This window comes from Pleurodeles waltl, chromosome 11 (genome assembly GCF_031143425.1).
Source record: "Pleurodeles waltl isolate 20211129_DDA chromosome 11, aPleWal1.hap1.20221129, whole genome shotgun sequence".
In the NCBI taxonomy this organism is placed as follows: domain Eukaryota; kingdom Metazoa; phylum Chordata; class Amphibia; order Caudata; family Salamandridae; genus Pleurodeles; species Pleurodeles waltl.
In genome coordinates, this window is record NC_090450.1 from 1,004,772,827 (window position 1) to 1,004,791,687 (window position 18,861).

Genomic DNA, 18,861 nt, shown 5'->3' on the forward strand with positions numbered 1-18,861 from the left:
AACTTCTGCTTCACTGGTCCTCTGGGTCCCCTCTCATCGTGACGAGCGTGGTCCCTGGAACTCAGGAGCTGGATCCAAGTGACCCCGACAGTCCAGTGGTCCATCTGTCCAAATTTGGTGGAGCTAAGTCCTTGCCTCTCCACGCCAGACAGTAATCCTGTGTACTGAGTGAACTGCAGCTGCTAGGGCTTCTGTGCACTTTTGCAAGGAATCCTTCATGCACAGCACAGCCCAGGTCCCCAGCACTCCGTCCTGCATTGTTCAACTCGCTAAGTTGACCACCGGCTTTGTGGGACCCTCCTTTGTAGTGTTGAGACGACCGCCATGCTCAGTTTTCTTGAAGTCATGTTCAAGTACCTCTGCGGGTGCTGCCTGCTTCTGCTTGGGCTCTCTGTGTTGCTGGGCGCCCCCTCCATCTCCTTGTCCAAGTGGTGACCTCCTGGTCCTTCCTGGGCCCAGGCAGCACCCTTTTTGTTCAACCGCGACCTTTGCAGCTAGCAAGGCTTGTTTGCAGTCTTTCTGCGTGGAAACAACTCTGCATCCTCCAGCACGCCGTGGGACATCTTCTTTGCAAAGGAGAAGTTCCTGACACCTTCCGTTGTTGCAAAATCTTCAGCTTCTTCCACCCGGACGCTGCCATTTTGCACCTTCATCCGGGGTTTAGTGGGCTCCTGTCCCCCCTGGACACTTTCACGACTCTTGGACTTGGTCCCCTTCCTTTACAGGTCATCAGGTCCAGGAATCCGTCTTCATTGCTTTGCAGTCTGTTGTGGTCTTTGCAGAATCTCCTATCATGACTTTAGTGTGTTTCTGGGGAAGTAGGGTCACTTTACTCCTACTTTTCAGGGTCTTGGGGTGGGGTATCTTGGACACCCTTAGTGTTTTCCTACACTCCCAGCGACCCTCTACGCACCACACTAGGCCTGGGGTCCATTCGTGGTTCGCATTCCACTATCTTAGTATATGGTTTGTGGTGCCCCTAGGGCTGTTGCATCCTATTGTATTCTGCAGTGTTTGCACTACCTTTCTGTTTGCTTACCTGATTTTGGTTTGTGTGTATATTTTATGTATTTTACTTACCTCCTAAGGGAGTATATCCTCTGAGATATTTTCTAACATATTGTCACTAAAATAAAGTACCTTTATTTTTAGGAACTCTGAGTATTGTGTTTTCTTATGATATAGTGCCATATGATATAAGTGGTATAGTAGGGGCTGTGCATGTCTCCTAGTTCAGCCCAAGCTGCTCTGCTATGGCTACCTCTATAAGCCTAAGCTGCTAGAACACTACTAATAAGGGATAACGGGACCTGGCACAAGGTGTAAGTACCATCAGGTACCCACTATAAGCCAGGTCAGGCTCCTACATGCTGTCACACCCTTTCTGAAACAATTAAAAAATAAATAAATAAAGCAAACAGGAAGGGGGGAGGAGCAATGACAAACAGGGAAGCGAGCGGCCTGTTAGCTGTGTTGCAGTTGCTGGCCCTCAATTATAAAAAATAAGTAAAACAATAAAGTGTCGGCGGTAGGTATAAGGAAGCAGCAATGGATGAGCTGATGGGATGAGGTGCTGCTAAAGATATGGCGATGTCCGGGGACTCAGGTACCCAAGTGAGAAAGAGGTTGTAACACTAAAACGTTGTGCATCGTGAGAGTCCTCCCTCAGATAACCAAATGCATGCTGGGTAATGGGTGTAAACAAAGCGTGAAGAGTTAGAGAAATATTAAGGCACAACTTGGCAGGTCTGCAGTCCCAGGTTCAAAAGTGTGATATTTATAATTGAAATAGAACTTCATCACAGTGTCAGCAATGACATCTACGTGAGCACAAGGAGTGTAAAGCCTATGTGTAGACACTGGGATGTGAAAGAGTAATTGAATCCACACTGTTCACAAAGTTAATCGTACAGATCAAAAGCAGAGAGATGACTATGGGATTCACAGAAAAGTAAATGTAAGAATGAAAATGTAGAATCCCTAAAAGAGGACTAAAGTAATACTGAACGTAGTCTCTAAGAAGAGCGATTGTCGATGTAATCAAGAGACAGCAGATTGTGTCAATAAACAACTCTTAACAACATTAGCCCGCTGTATAAGTCGAGCAGAGATCTCTCCAAAAATAAGGCTTGTGGCCGAATGCATGTGGTGGTAAAAGGCTTCTTTGTTAAAGAGAAAGAGGGTCCTGGTGGACCCTTCACCTGAAAGCTCTGGCGTAAGGCTACAATAGCGACACTGAGTGCAGTAACTAGAGCTGTGGGTCTGCTCTTGTGGACTGTTCCAGCATTAGGTACTGTCTTGTTGACATTGCCTGCTGCTTGATATCAGCTTTATGTCAGGGAGCTCATGTGTTAGCTCTCTTGTTTTGTTTTTGTATTGTCAAGGGGCAGTATTGTCCATCTGCTGTCAAGATTCACAGTAATGGGTTTCAGGCAGTGCCCGGAGGCACCTGGTCTTCTGTGGACCATCTTGTGTGTGTCTGGAATTGTGCCGTATCCACTCAGTCATGTTGTCTTAGCCAGATTGGAGTGTGGGTGTGAGGGTAGGCTGTAGATAGTTGCAGGGACTCCAGCTGCTTTTTATGTCTAAAACCTATTGAGCAACATACTTAGAAATGACTAAGCCAGTGCCCACTCCCCCCCTACATTTCCATTTCTTCTCACACTTGGCGCCAGACCAGCACCTGCTAGTCTGTTATAACACATTGCATTATGGGTTCATCCATATGACATTCCAGTTTCCTTTTCCTACAGCATCTTGCTGGACTCCCCTGAAGAACTCACTGTGCCCTACTAAATTAATCTTCAGAACAGAAGCGACCTCATTTTACATTTATTACTCACATCATTTCAAACTAATTATACAGTGTCTCTCGCCTAGTCTCCAAATTTCAGCAAATATAGTTCATTAATCTATTGGTGGCGAACAGATGTCTGGCCTATTAAATGTGAATTAGAACCTTATTGGAAGCACTTACTGTAATGCATGTGTAGTGCCAGCTGCGGTGTGAAGCTGCACGTCCCTCCTCTGAAATTAATCCATTCAGCAGGTTTCTCATGGACCCCAGGCTGGACTGGGCTGGACATGGACTGGACAGGCTCAGTGCAGAACCCATTTAAATGCAAATATGATGGTACTCTGAGCAAGCCCTCTGATTGAAGAATATTTGATAATAATAGTAATTTGTTCTTTATATAAAGCCAGCAGCCCTGGTCATGAGGGGTTGTAGCACTGCAAAAGAGATGTTATTATTTCTTAAAGCAATAACACATATCTATCGATATCCCCAGGATTAAAGGCCAGACCAGCGTGGTTTCAAAGATGTGACCTGCAGGTTTGCTCACTGGGTTGATGTCCCTGCTGTAGACGTGTGACTACTCTTTAAAACCATCGGCGTCTTACCATAAATCTAAATATCCATGTGGGCAAGCAAACCTCAGGCAAAAAGTACACAACTTCTTCCCATGCCCTCCCATCACAACTATTGGCAATAACCGATTGTTCAAATGGGTGTTCATTCCCTGTTACGCCGTACACATGAGTCACTGTGCAGAAGACAGGTGGACAGTTTTTTCAGAAATAAAAAAATAATATATCAACATTACATTTTATCTCAGTTTTCCTAAAGGATTTGGGGACATATTTACTAAAAGTTCATGTAACCTTGGGGCAGGAAGCAAAGATGTGGTGCTGCGTTGCACGATCTGAAGTGGCCTGAAGAATGCCATATCTACCAAGATATGTTGCTCTTTTGCTCTCTATCTACACTGGCGCACTTGAAGCTACCGTGTGCAACGCAGGCACCCTTATGCCATGATGCAAGGGTGCCTGCACTATGGGCAGGATTGTTTTTGAGCTGGAAGGGACAGCTTCCTGTACAAAAACAATCCTGTAAGCCTTTTTCCTCTTTCTGTGTGTCCTGCAGAATATATTTTCCGAGGTGTTTGGTTGGATGAGTTTCTATAAGACTTTTCTCCAACTCCAGAGGAGTTGGGGGCAGTGTTTATGCTGCACTCATGCCTAGGTAGTTATTCCGCTTCGACACACAGTATGGGCTTCTCCTGGTATGTCCCTGTATGTACTGATAGCTGCTGTGGACCTTTGCCACATCAAGACATGAGTTGCCACAAGACATTTAGTAAACAGCTTCACAATGCTGATGGTCCCCAATGGGTCTTGTGTCTCTTATTTCTTGCCCAGTGGCAGTAATAACTCAGGATTGTACTGGCAGCATGTAGAGGACTTCCTAGCAGGAAGGATGTCCTGTGCAGAATGAAGTGGGCGAAGAGTGGCTCTTCAAGAAGCTTGCAGTGAAGCTGAGCGATGGTAGCATGGCATGCAGTCAGTCATGTTCTTGGCTTTAATGGTTGCAGATAGTCATGTCCTTGGCTTGAAGAGTGGTTGGCTGGTAGCCATGTCCTTAGCTCGAAGGGTGACAGACAGATAGTCATCTCCTTGGCTATGAGGATGGCAGGCAGATAGTCATATCCGTGGCTTGAAGGGTGGAGACACATAGCCATGTTCTTGGCTTGAAGGGTGGAGGCAAGTAGTCATGTCCTTGTCTTGAAGGGTGGAGGCAGATAGTCATGCCCTTGGCTTGAAGGGTGGAGGCAGATAGTCATGCCCTTGGCTGGAAGGGTGGAGGCAGATAGTCATGCCCTTGGCTGGAAGGGTGGAGGCAGATAGTCATGTCCTTGTCTTGAAGGGTGGAGGCAGATAGTCATGTCCTTGTCTTGAAGGGTGGAGGCAGATAGTCATGCCCTTGGCTTGAAAGGTGGTGGAAGATAGTCATATCCTTGGCTTGGAGGGTGGCAGGCAGATAGTCATCTCCCTGGCTTGAAAGGTGGCAGATAGTCATCTCCCTGGCTTGAAAGGTGGCAGATAGGCATGTCCTTGGCTTGAAGGGCTGCAGGCAGATGTCAAAGGCCTGGCTTGAAGGGTGGAGGCAAATAGTCATGTCTCTGGCCTGAAGGGTGGAGGCAGATAGTCATGTCCTTGGCTTGAAAGGTGGCAGATAGTCATGTCCTTGGCTTGAAGGGGGCAGGCAGATAGTCATGTCCTTGGCTTGAAAGGAGGCAGATAGGCATGCCCTTGGCTGGAAGGGTGGAGGCAGATAGTCATGTCCTTGGCTTGAAGGGCAGCAGGCAGATAGTCATGCTCTTGGCTTGAAGGGTGGAGGAAGATAGTCATGTCCTTGGCTTGAAGGGTGCCAAGCAGATTGCATGTCCTTGGCTTGAAGGGTGGAGGCAGATGAGGTGGTCATATCCTTGGCTTGAAGAGTAGCAGATGTCATGGGCCTGGCTTGAAGGGTGGAGGCAAATAGTCATGTCTTTGGCTTGAAGGGTGGAGGCAGATAGTCATGTCCTTGGCTTGAATGGTGGAGGCAGATAGTCATGTCCTTGGCTTTAAGGGGGCAGGCAGATAGTCATGTCCTTGGCTTGAAAGGAGGCAGATAGGCATGTCCTTGGCTTGAAGGGCAGCAGGCAGATAGTCATGCTCTTGGCTTGAAGGGTGGAGGAAGATAGTCATGTCCTTAGCTTGAAGGCTGAAGGCAGATAGGCATGTCATTGGCTTGAAGTCTGGCAGCAGGTAGTCATGGTCTTGGTTTAAAGGAACAGGAATGTAGACATCCTTTCTAGAATGAGATCTCAAAGATCAGTACACATTTCCGAGACAGGGTCAGAGTGAGCGAGATCCAGGAACACTCGTCCCTCCTCGACTTTCTAGTAGACTTTTGGAATAAACCTTTTAAATAAAGAGGGTTCTGGAGCAGGCCTATTTGAAAGTCCCTTTCCAAGTGATCACAAGGCAGTTTCTCAAAGAGTTTGTGCCTTCAGCAGATAGCTGATAGCAGGAGTGTACTAAAGGAACACAAGAGATGTAGGGATGTGGTATTATAATGAGACATGTTGTACACACTTTCAGAAAGATTGTTTTAAAACAATAGTAATTCACAATATTAATTCATATATTACTGATCGGGCCACATTTTTCAGTTTGGTGGAGTTTAAAATATGTCTGTAAAGCTGTTTTTATGAGTTTCATTTCCACATCAGTGACATTCTAAAACTGCATCCCCGGGATTAAAAACATCTCCTATTCTCACCAGCAAAAGAATGGGTCTAGGAATATCCAAGGGTGATGCCAGGGCCAGATTTCATTCACTGCATCAGTGTACACAGCATTGGTAGAGGGTGCTGTGGAAGATACTATCTCTTCCCTCCCCCACCCAAATCAAAAGACTGGACATTCTTGCACAGATCTTTCAAGCTTTTAAATGTCTTCAGGATGAGAAGTAGGTAGCATGGTTGGATGGCATCTGACGCCTTTACAGGATATTATAGATCTTTTAAGTAAAGTGTTTTCAACCACGAGTGCTTGTACAGACAAGTACTTGCAGCAAAAGGAGCTTGTACAGACAAGTGCTTCCAGCCAGATGCGCTCATGCAGACAAGTGCTTCCAGCCCCAGGAGCTTGTACAGACGAACAAGTTACTTACCTTTGGTAACGCCTTATCTGGCAGAGACATAGACCAGCCGCAGATTCCTTATTTAAGGATCCTCCCTAGGTGCCAGACTGGATCCATAAAAACTCTTCAGCCGTACCTCTGCACGATGGTAGTTGGCCTTGTGCAACTCTGTTTCTATGTCGTCCACCGGATATGTCGTTGACAGAGTCCATGTAATCCCTCCTCCGACGCGCTGACGTCAATTTCATCTGTGACCAGAATCCGCACTACAACGCAGAGTCACTGTAGAAACTGGCAGTGGAACAGTGGGGCAAAAAGAGAAAAAATATGTAATTTTGAATCACCGCCACTGGATGGAAATGCTTGGTAGGATGAGACCAAGAAAAGGATAGTGAGGTAAGATAAAGTAGTTTGCAGAACGGGTAGGCTGGGTGGGTCGGGAAGGAATCTGCGACTAGCCTATGTCTCTATCAGAGAAGGCATTACCAAAGGTAAGTAACTTGTTCATCTGATAGAGACAACTAGCGACAGATTCCTTACCTTAGAATAGATACCAAAGCAATATAAACCCAGGAGGTGGGTCTGCGAATACATTCCACCCAATCCCTAGAAATCAGTAACCAGTCTAACTGAAGGCGGAGCACACCGGGTACAAGAGAGACAAAGGTGAGAAAGAACATTCGTCTCACCAGAAGAATAGTGGAAGACCACAAAACATTGCAAGAAGACATGGGGAGCAGAGCACATGGCAACAAAAAATGAATCTATCGTAGACAACAATCAAAAGGAAAAAAAAAACATGTGTAGCCCTAAGGTAGGAGCTGTACCTGTAAAAGGGCTAAGGACCAAGGTGCAAGACCACCGCAAAAACCAATGAGACAACGGAAGGGAGCACCTAACAAGGGACGGCCACAGAGGCTATGTAAGGAAGAGGAGCGATGCATGCATGCTGCCTCACCAGGATCCATAGGCAAAACCAGGAACAAAAGAAAAGCCAATACTGGTAGGAAGAGTAAGTTGAAAAACAAATGGCACTTCGCCAGAAACACCAACGGAGGAGCTGTAGAGAAGTGTAACAGAACTGCGAGGCATACAAAAAGGTTCGAAAGGAGACACAAGGCGTGCCATGTGCACAACAGATGATAGAGAAACAAAGAGATCGGAATAGAGACATGCCAAAACACCGACCTGCACACATACAGATGTAGTGATAAAGTGTTCGTACAAAGGTATTATACAGAGTCCAGGTAGACACAGACTTAAATATAAAGACAGAGATCGAGAACCTAATATATGTAGACATACACATATAGATACATTGTATATGGAAATAGAGAACGGAAGGGGCTAAACAAACTGCAAAACCATAGCAAAATAAAAAAAGGAGAGAGAAAAGGAAGGAAAAAAGCCTTTAAGCAGCAAAAGGAATGGTAACAAACTAAAACCCAAAATACGCGGGGAGAACAACCTGCCAATAGGAGCAACTGAAAACTTGTGGAATATGAAACAAGGTTGACAACAGGCAGGAAATCGTCACAGAAGACAACACCAACCATAGAAGACCAAGATAATAGCAACAAGTAGTCCAGCAGACAGAAAAGAGTCGCTGAAGGAAGAGCCAAAGGGAAGTGTAAAGTTACTCCAAGAATGAGATCCGAACAGTGGACCTTCAGTGGTTTTCAAGGTTAAAGCAGATGATTATACCAGAGACTACCACTCTGAGCAACAAAACGAAATGTGGCTAGAGAGGAAAAGTGGCCATAAAAAGGAAAAGACATAACTACGGTTGTGTAGCTGACAGGGAAGGATTAAGCAAGTGATAGGACAGGAATCCTACGCACTAAATGCTGGAACACAGCGGTGAAAAGACAACCAAGGTCACACAAAAAGAAAAGGGAAGGGACAGAAACAACCTGAGAGGGCACGGCTAGCAGTCTTTAACAAGGACAAGAACTCATACTCGGAGTATATATATATATATACACACTCACACACACACACGAAGGATCAGTGAACTGCAGTCAGGATCAGACGGAACGGTCAGAAGGAGGACTACGATGTCCATGAAGAGGGCAAAGACCGCGGCACATGGCCAGAGAAGAATGTGGGTTAACGCACAAAGAGGATATAGCAGTTCATGAGAGAATTAGAAATGGAATAGGTGCACCATAAGGGCGACATAGTGTGCCCTCTGTATATTAGGAAACCAGAAAGGTATGTATCAATACGTAATAAAAAGGGGCACTTCCAATCGAAGATGTACCATGGATTCGAAAGAAGAAAACTGCTTTCCACCCAATGGGAAAGGACAGCCCTAAAAACAGAGGTCGGCCCCCTGAAAAATTGGAGGAAGACTGAACGTGCCAGTGGAGTCCTTACTTACAGAAGGAACTATATAGTAACTACTCCCAAAAGAAGCACCTAACAAGGTCCCTATAGGGAGCAGCCAAACATAAAAAGATGGCTGAAAGCCTACAGCAATTGATGCGAAGAGCAGGGAACTGAAAACGACCCTCACATGAGGTAAAACCCCATAGACAGAAAATCTGTTGGACAAAACGTCCGTAAGCAGAGACAACAGAAAACCCCTCTCTGAGGAATGAGACCAAAACAGGGTCACTGGAAATACTGGAACATGTCCACAACAAGTGGAAAAAGAACGCACACCGGCAGTAGCATGAACACCAACTAGAGCGCTACGCAGTTTGAATATAATAAAAAGGAAAAGTACTGCAAGGAGAAGGAACACCGCACTAGGGGCCAGATGTAGCAAAGGGTTTTTCCCATTCGGTGTCAATGGGAAAATGTGTTCGTACATATGGCCCTAGGTGTCATAATGGAAGCAAAAAGCATACTGCCAGTAAAGGCGGTAGAAAAAAACAACAGGGGAATAAAAACTGGCCCTGAACAAAGGAAGGAAACTAATACAGAGGAAGACTGAGTGCCACCACAAGCGTCTTTAAAGCAGCATAAAGCTGAGTCGGCATGCGCACCAAAACGTGAGGTGCCATCGAAAGGCATGTCAAGTAAAGATTCCTGCACAGCCTCCAAAAAATGGGAGGGACGCAACCATGCCACTGAAGAAACCATAACACTTCCAACAGAATCAGTGGTATTCATACCACATCCGATACTAAGCTTGGCAGCTTTCTGACCATCCCATACTGAGGGAACCCGAATATTCCTAGCCGCCTTAGGGAGAGAAGGCAAAATGCGCTCCACCGCATCCCACAAGACGTGGGAGAAGCGAGCAAGGGTAAAGCAAGCAAGGGCATGAGAAGTGTTGATCGAACGCAGGACGGAACTAGATGAAGCAAACATCTGCCTACCAGAAGCGTCCAGCTGTCTGGCCCCTCACTCTGGAGGGACAGGAGTAAGACTCTGTGCAGCTAAAGCAGATGGCACCACAAAGCTTTGAGTAGTCGGATGCAGACAGTGGCAAGATGGATCCTGTGGTGCTGTTCTGTGTCTATGTGAACGAGAGCGTTCCACGTGGGGGCAGATACCGGCTGGGCCCAAACCCCCAAGAGGGTACCATAAAGAGCCTCACAATAAGGAAGAGCCAGTTCTAAAGAAGACTGGTCAGGATGTAACAATAAAGTAAAGGGTCCGTGGACAAAAAACAATAGGAAGTTGTAAGTGAAACACTTCCAAAACACACTTTAACATGTCTGCTAGAGCAGAACTAGCCTCTGAAGCCAACCCAGGGGATGATAGGAAGCTGGAAGCCAGGGAGGAGTCTACGCCACAAGCAGTGCCTAATTCAAATAACCAATCTGATTGTGTAAGAGGAATGCTTTCGGAAATGGGAGGCTGACAATCCAAACCATGTCCCTCCAATTAGGGAACTGGAGGGTGGGCCTCAGAAGACATAGGGCAAGAATCGGAGATATCTGTCCTGATGAAAGCCTGAGACGTTATAGGACTTCGAAGGGGCTTAAACATGTTGACACTGAGTAATATTCCAATTTAGACTATGGTCCTAAGACCATAATATGCCTTGAGATCCCCCAGTTGTCTATATTTTAATCATACCTACTGGCACCATGAATAAAGGAACACCTTGGTGACCAGTAAGGTATTTTTATTTAGACCCCGGTAGGATCTATCCTAAGTGCTCCTATTAGCTGATTGAACCCACCCTGGCCTCTAGGAGCTATGGTTGACCCGATGATGAAGCATGCCACTACTAGAACGGGTGAGGGTCACTAACAAAGAAAGAACTTCTTTCTTCAAGGGGAAGAGAACCATGTTGTGATGAGCAGTCATAATTGTGACCGGTGACTAGGTCCAGGGTTACTTATTTATTGTGAATGAGAATCGGAGATAGGCGACTCCATCGGCGCCATTCCTGGCGTCGACCAGCGTCGAGAGGACGAGACCTCGACATCGGAAGGTTTGCCAATCAACTCCGGTGAGACGACAATTGGTGCGTCAAGCGAAGCACTTGTCTCACATGCTCCTGTGCCTGGAAGCACTTGTCTGACCCGCTCCTGTGGCTGGGAGCACTTGTCTGTCCACACTCCTGTGGCTGGAAGCACTTGTCTGCAGAAGCTTCTGTGGCTGGGATCACTTGTCTGTCCACACTCCTGTGGTTGGGAGCACTTGTCTGCAGAAGCTTCTGTGGCTGGGATCACTTGTCTGTCCACACTCCTGTGGCTGGGAGCACTTGTCTGCAGAAGCTTCTGTGGCTGGGAGCACTTGTCTGCAGAAGCTTCTGTGGCTGGGAGCACTTGTCTGTCCACACTCCTGTGGCTGGAAGCACTTGTCTGCAGAAGCTTCTGTGGCTGGGATCACTTGTCTGTCCACACTCCTGTGGTTGGGAGCACTTGTCTGCAGAAGCTTCTGTGGCTGGGATCACTTGTCTGTCCACACTCCTGTGGCTGGGAGCACTTGTCTGCAGAAGCTTCTGTGGCTGGGAGCACTTGTCTGCAGAAGCTTCTGTGGCTGGGAGCACTTGTCTGTCCACACTCCTGTGGCTGGAAGCACTTGTCTGCAGAAGCTTCTGTGGCTGGGAGCACTTGTCTGTCCACACTCCTGTGGCTGGAAGCACTTGTGTGCAGAAGCTTCTGTGGCTGGGAGCACTTGTCTGTCCACACTCCTGTGGCTGGGAGCACTTGTCTGCAGAAGCTTCTGTGGCTGGGAGCACTTGTCTGTCCACACTCCTGTGGCTGGAAGCACTTGTCTGCAGAAGCTTCTGTGGCTGGGAGCACTTGTCTGTCCACACTCCTGTGGCTGGGAGCACTTGTCTGTCCACACTCCTGTGGCTGGGAGCACTTGTCTGTACAAGCTCCTGCAGGCGTGTGCTTTCAGGCAGACAAGTGCTTCAAGCCAAAGGAGCAATGACAGAGAAATGCTTCCCACAGCAGGTGGTTGTACAGACCAGTACTTCCAGCCACAGGAGCTTGTACGGACAAATGCTTCCAGTCACAGGAGCGTGTGCACACAAGTGCTTGTAGGTACAGGAGCTTGTACAGACAAGTGCTTCCAGCTACAGGAGCATGAACAGACAATGGCTTCCCACAGGAGCTTGTGCAGCAAGTGCTTCCCACAGGATCTTGTGCAGCAAGTGCTTCCAGCCACAGGAGCTTGTGCAGACAAGTGCTGCATGCCAGAAGAGCTTGTTACAAGTGCTTCAAACCAGAGCCACAGGAGCTTGTACAGGCAAGTGCTTCCAGCCACAGGGCCTGTGAGACAAGTGCTTCCAGCCACAGGGCCTGTGAGACAAGTGCTTCCAGCCACAGGGGCCTGTGAGACAAGTGCTCCCAGCCGCAGGGGCCTGTGAGACAAGTGCTTCCAGCCACAGGGGCCTGTGAGACAAGTGCTCCCAGCCACAGGGGCCTGTGAGACAAGTGCTTCCAGCCACAGGGGCCTGTGAGACAAGTGCTTCCAGCCACAGGGGCCTGTGAGACAAGTGCTTCCAGCCGCAGGGGCCTGTGAGACAAGTGCTCCCAGCCACAGGAGCCTGTACAGACAAGTGCTCCCAGCCACAGGAGCCTGTACAGACAAGTGCTCCCAGCCACAGGGGCCTGTGAGACAAGTGCTCCCAGCCACAGGGGCCTGTACAGACAAGTGCTCCCAGCCACAGGAGCCTGTACAGACAAGTGCTCCCAGCCACAGGAGCCTGTACAGACAAGTGCTCCCAGCCACAGGGGCCTGTGAGACAAGTGCTTCCAGCCACAGGGGCCTGTGAGACAAGTGCTTCCAGCCACAGGGGCCTGTGAGACAAGTGCTTCCAGCCACAGGGGCCTGTGAGACAAGTGCTTCCAGCCACAGGGGCCTGTGAGACAAGTGCTTCCAGCCACAGGGGCCTGTGAGACAAGTGCTCCCAGCCACAGGAGCCTGTACAGACAAGTGCTCCCAGCCACAGGAGCCTGTACAGACAAGTGCTCCCAGCCACAGGGGCCTGTGAGACAAGTGCTTCCAGCCGCAGGGGCCTGTGAGACAAGTGCTCCCAGCCACAGGAGCCTGTACAGACAAGTGCTCCCAGCCACAGGAGCCTGTACAGACAAGTGCTCCCAGCCGCAGGGGCCTGTGAGACAAGTGCTTCCAGCCACAGGGGCCTGTGAGACAAGTGCTCCCAGCCACAGGAGCCTGTACAGACAAGTGCTCCCAGCCACAGGAGCCTGTACAGACAAGTGCTCCCAGCCACAGGGGCCTGTGAGACAAGTGCTCCCAGCCGCAGGGGCCTGTGAGACAGGTGCTTCCAGCCACAGGGGCCTGTGAGACAAGTGCTTCCAGCCACAGGAGCTTGTACAGACAAGTGCTTTCAGCCACAGGACACCAATGCTTCCCAAACCTTTTAGAACCACGACCTACTTTTCAGTATGACAAATTTTTGCAGCCCACCTAGCTTTAATGGACGAGGTGGGCGATTTTTTATGTAACTAAAGCATCGGGTGGGAGTGCATTGTCATTTACAGACAACACATTTCCCTTTGAAATTACCAATACATTTGCACAGGTGTACAGTTTTACTGATCCAACGATATTGCACACAAATGATAATCGGGTTTTAGTGAATATTATGCATGCATCACCAAGAAAAGTGTCTTGATTTGTTCTGATCCTATAAAAATTTCTGTTTCCATCACACTCCCAAATTACAAAAAAGTGCTTAATTTGAGCTTTCATAACTGCTGAATGTGTACAGTTCACTTGCAGGTATTCACATTTTGTTGTTGTGTGTCACAAAAAATGACATCCTACAGCCTTTCCTGTTACACTTCATGTGCACTTCAGCAAGATTTTGACATAATTCACTTCACTTTCTCTGGCTGCATCGTGAGAGTAGCAGAGCTTCATTTGTAAATAAAATGTGCCGGTGCTCAAAGATCTCCTCTGAAACACACGGTTGCTGCAGTTAAATGTGCGAACACGGAATACCGAGGCAGAGCAACCCTGAAGACATCTTGGATCTCTTTAATGTATTTACAGACACACCCTGCCCCTCAAGCTCACTCTCGCAGCTTTCTGCTTTCTAACTTCGTGACCTTTTTTTGCTTTTCTCTTCCTCCGTCTTTCCCATATGTGTCTTTTGCTACAAGAGCTCGCAGCAAATGCTTGAGGCAGAAAAATAAGCCCCGCCTGCAAAAATAACTGCTGGTGCTCAGCACCAGAAACAACAAGCACAAATTAAGCACTGGAGAGGAGTTTGTCCCATGTCAAACATGCAGCAGAAGACATAGCCTGACATTTGACCTCTGCCTTGAAGAGCAGCAAATGCGACAAGATATATACAGAATTTAAAGGCATCTTTATTGCTTTGACTTTTACGACCCCCCAAAACTCTTCTGGTAACCCACAGTTTGGAAAACACTGGAGTAGAGCAGTGTCTTCTGGGGTCGGGGACCAAATGTAATTGTTTGCGATAACCAAATAGCAAATTTTGCAATTCGCTATTTGTCCATCACAAACATCAAGGTACAAATGTTGTCTTTGACACATACTGCGATTCCCTGTGGATTGTAAATAGACCTACCTCATGAATATTAATGAGGTAGGTCTCGGTTTGCGACCCACTGGGAATCGATAAAAGCACAGGGATGGTGGCCTGCTGGGGTCAGCAGAACACCATGTCGGTAATTGCTTTTAAATAAAGCAATCTTTTTTAAAAATTTTTTAAATGCAGTCCGTTTTCCTTAAAAGAAAATGAGATGTTTCTTTAAAAAAAAAAAAAAAAGAAATCTTTTCATTTTTTAAGAGCAGGTAGTGGTCTGTGGGACCACTGCCTGCCCTTAAAAATGTTCTTACAGACATTCACAAAGGTGAAGGGGTCCCTCGGGGATCCCCTTCGCATTTTGGAATGGGTTACCACCTACTTGAAATAGATGGTAAAATGTGAATGTTTTGTGACTGCATTTCGGTTGCAAAATATTCACACATACCACTGAGATTCAGTATTTGGAAGGGGCCCCCTAAAAGCGCCTCCTTCCTAATACTGACTGGCAAACCCAATGTGCGATTCAATAATAGGTTACCAAATCGCAAATAGGGCTTTGTACACCTAACAAATCTTGTTTGCGTCCACAAATGGGCCGATTCTGCGAATTGGCCCGTTTGCGACCACAAAAAGGCTTTGTACATGTGGCCGTTGGTCTGGTACCACCACAAGAATGGCTTATTTGAGGTGATTCTGTTTGTCTGGTAAATGAAAAAAGTAAGTCATACATTGAGTTAATTCTTGCTATGAAAAAAAACCCACAAAATACTATTAATACTTTGTATAGTAAAGATTCTCATAGAGGTGAAAAATGTGACCGATGGACATGCCTTCAAGTCAGATCTCTAATAAGGAGTAACAGAGGGAAGTAAATAGTTATTTATAAAAAGGGTTTTGGACCAATTCATCTCCATACATGAGACTGACTTTGAGTAAGCAATGATTTATTTTACAAATGGGTATCTATTGTCATCCACTGACAAGAAATGATGGCATTTGTGGTTCAATATGGTAAGCATTATATGTAATCGTAAAGAGTAATTGAGGAGGTGCACATGGAGACAGATCAGTGTACAGAAAGCCCATGCAAGAGGAATGTGCATTTACTCCATTCTGTGACGGATGAGGCTGGGTAGCAGTTTAAAGACCGGCGAGCGCCTCCAGCCTAGCCCTCTGCACATACATGACTAACAGCGCCAAGCTAGGTCCTTCTTCACCCAGAATTGCAATATTAAAGGAAGGGAGCCCATTAATTAAGGGACATTTGTTTGTGAAGTGCATCCTAGGCATGGCCTTAGGAGTCACTCCTGTCAGCCTCGGATTATTACACACAGAGGACAGGGTCATCCCAGTCACCCCAAGTAATTCTGGGCCTGATTTAGGTTTCGGCAGAGAGGTCACTCCCTCACAACGGTGACAGAGATCCCGTTCGCCATATTACGATCCCCATAGGAAACAATGGGATTTAGATTTAGGTGGACTGGATAGCTGTCACCGTTGTGATGGAGTAATTTATCTGCCAGTATCTAAATCAGGCCCATAGTCTTTTGAAGCAGAACTCTGTATACGTACAGATGCCAAGTCCTCCGCTATAAAGATGAGGCTCCTACCTTACAGAGTCACCTACGACAGGTGGACCTGGAATATCTAATCGGTTGAATAGCAAAGGCCGTTTTTCTACTGCTCACTGTGACAGTAGAAAATTGATAAATATTCAACCTGTGCACAGATAAGGCATGCAAACTGGTTTAGCAAGAAGGAATATGGGGGCTCAGACTAGAATGCTGGTACAAAGTCTAATAAGCATTGGCAAAGCCAACATATCTTGGCTCTAAAAGTCAGAACAATTGGCTTTGTGCGTGCTTTTTGATTGGTAGACCTGCGTCATGATGTTTGCACAGACATGGCTGGCAGTCTTCCAGTGCGTTTCAGTGGGTTTCCTCTTAGGGACAACTCCTTCCAAGATGACAGGCAATATACATGCTTGAAGCACACACATGCATCATGATGCATGCACATGTGCATTGTGATGAGTGCATGGGCACGTGCTGTGGCAAACGGCAGCCAAAAACTAGGGAGAAGGATGTGAGTGGGGTAGGGAGCAGGTGGCATAAAGAAAGATTGAGAGGCCTTGTTAAAAAAAAAAAACAGGAAGCGGGGCAGAAAGTGGGCTGCAGGGCAAAAAGAGTAAAATGTACACTAGGGTAAGGGTTCAAGGTAACACAGTAACTCCCATGAAGTGCTGATAAAGAAACGATTGAGGGGAAATCACTAGAAAACACATGCACTCCCGTGCTGTGCTGCTGGACAAAGAAAAAAAGACTCCTCTCAAGGCGGCTAATCTCTGGAGAGTGTGAGATCGAAATGCCCCTGGGCAGGACAAACACAAGAAGAGGGAGGAAAGCCATCAAAAAAAGAGTACACATGGGATAAACAACAAAACAATTCAATCATAAGCAAGGTGCAACCAGAAACCTGTTCTAAGTATGAGATATGTACTGGAAACCATAGGCCTCCCAGCGGAGCTAATGCTGTCTGTAGCTGAGTCCTAAAAATGATCCAAGCAAGGATTTAAAGAGGTGTACCTTGTAATTTCCAAATCTGAATGTTAAACAATACCAGACTTAAGCAAGTTACAGACGGTAATCTAGCTAGGTTTTCAGGTCTGGTTACCGCTACGTCTGTACTGAATTTCAACTAGCCTTAATGCTGTCACTGCTACTGGCCCTCCCTGATCATCCTGGGCCTGTTCACCTTTTTCCTCCTTCCCCCTCTCTCCCACTCCCCATGCCCCAGTCCACCGAGGTTTCTCCCAATACCTCCCACAGACCCCAGGTTGGGGCTGGCTGAGTGCTGTCAGTGCTTGGTTCCTCTTGGCTTGGTTGACCTCAGACCATTGTTTGTTTTCGTCTCTTGACCAGCCGCACTACAGCCAGGGCGATGACTACCAGACGGAGAGCAGCAGGGGCTCTGATTTGTCAGACATTATGGAGGAGGACGAAGAGGAGCTGTACACAGAGATGCAGCTAGAAGATGGAGCACGACGACGCATTAGTGTCACCTCTCACAATACCCTCAAGGTAAGAGATGCAGTCATAGACGTGGGCTGGGTCGTACAGGCAGTGACCACTCTGCCGATGGACAGGGATGGAGTCTTGTGATTCATGTACTCTAGCAGCTAACAGAGATATGCCCCGGTGGCAGAGATGTGGCTAATAGAGATGTGTGTCTAGTGGTGGTGCTCCGCAATAGGCGCTGCATTTCCAAGGGTGGTGTGTTTTGAAACTCAGTGTGCCTCCAAGGGCAGGTTTTTCTCCAAGGATGGGTCATCCTTTCATGGTAAGGGCTGTGACCAGGAAGAGCGACAATGGTACACGTCTCCACCAACCACTAAACAACTCTGTAACACTGGAATAATTTCTTAGGCCACAAGACCCTCTCAAAGTCCAAACCAGGGTTAAATCATGGCTACGCATGAAATTTCGTTCACTTAGTGTGTATCACATGGCTGAGTTCAGTGCAAAACGCTTTGTAATTAACTCATGGCCACAAATAAGTTGAGTTTAGAAGCTACATTGTGGTTTACGGCATAGTGAGGTATAATGTAGGCTTGTAGGTTGCAGAAAGTTTGTGAAAACTTGCTTTTTACTTCTCTGTGGTCACTGGACCTTGCAGCATCAGCTCTTGGTTGAAGAACCAAAGTGGTCTGCACTAAGAGAGCCCGCTGTAGGTTCCCTGATGTGTCAAAGGTCCTTCAAAATCTGTACTCTAGTTTCTCCAAACCGTAGGTCCTCTGCACCATTCCCAAGGGGGCATAATCTGTTCAGAGGCTTGCACCCTGTAGTTATGGAACACCCCTATGATGGGACGTTTCACCGAATGGGAGCAGGGTCCACCACTCTACAGGGGACTCATTCTGTCTGGTGTAATACACAGTTTGTGGAAAAAGTAGAGTGACACAAAAGTTTAGGGGTAAACCTCAGTCGGGGCAGCTGGCACAGTTTCAGAAACCCCCCTTCCTGAAAGGTCTCTTGAGCCCCGTCTCCTCATAGAAAAGCCTGGGTAGTGGCCACAAAAGAACACATGTAGATGTCTGTGCACATTGAGACGGATGCCGCTCCCCAGTCCACTTCGCTTTAAGGTGAACCTCTCTGTTGTAAACTTGCACATTCTTAAAGTCTTGATGCTGAAAGTGATGCATGTGCTTGGCCATGATCTATTAGTCTGTGAAACTCGTCTTCTCAGCAACTGGTGAATCACACATGTAACATAACACATCATCATCATTATTATTATTACATTGCGAAGTCTGAAGGAACTTCAGGCTATTTTGTTTGCTTGGTATTAATCGTCTTCGGATCACAGTAATGTATCTGTGCTCCACTGTGGATGGTGGCGTGGTCTTATCATTAAGAGGAGCACATCTGCTCTAGCGGTTAAGAGGAGGAGC

General features: G+C 47.1%; 1 protein-coding gene across 2 annotated transcripts in view; it reads left to right on the forward strand.

The window, feature by feature from the left end:
* The window catches only part of RIMBP2 (RIMS binding protein 2), a 1,257,287-nt gene that overhangs the window by 1,091,913 nt on the left and 146,513 nt on the right, over window positions 1–18,861 (forward strand). For both annotated transcript variants that reach the window (XM_069215362.1, XM_069215363.1), the window contains one exon: window positions 17,333–17,491. In XM_069215362.1, the coding sequence (XP_069071463.1) occupies window positions 17,333–17,491 (159 nt within the window). The remainder of the gene's footprint in view (window positions 1–17,332; window positions 17,492–18,861) is intronic.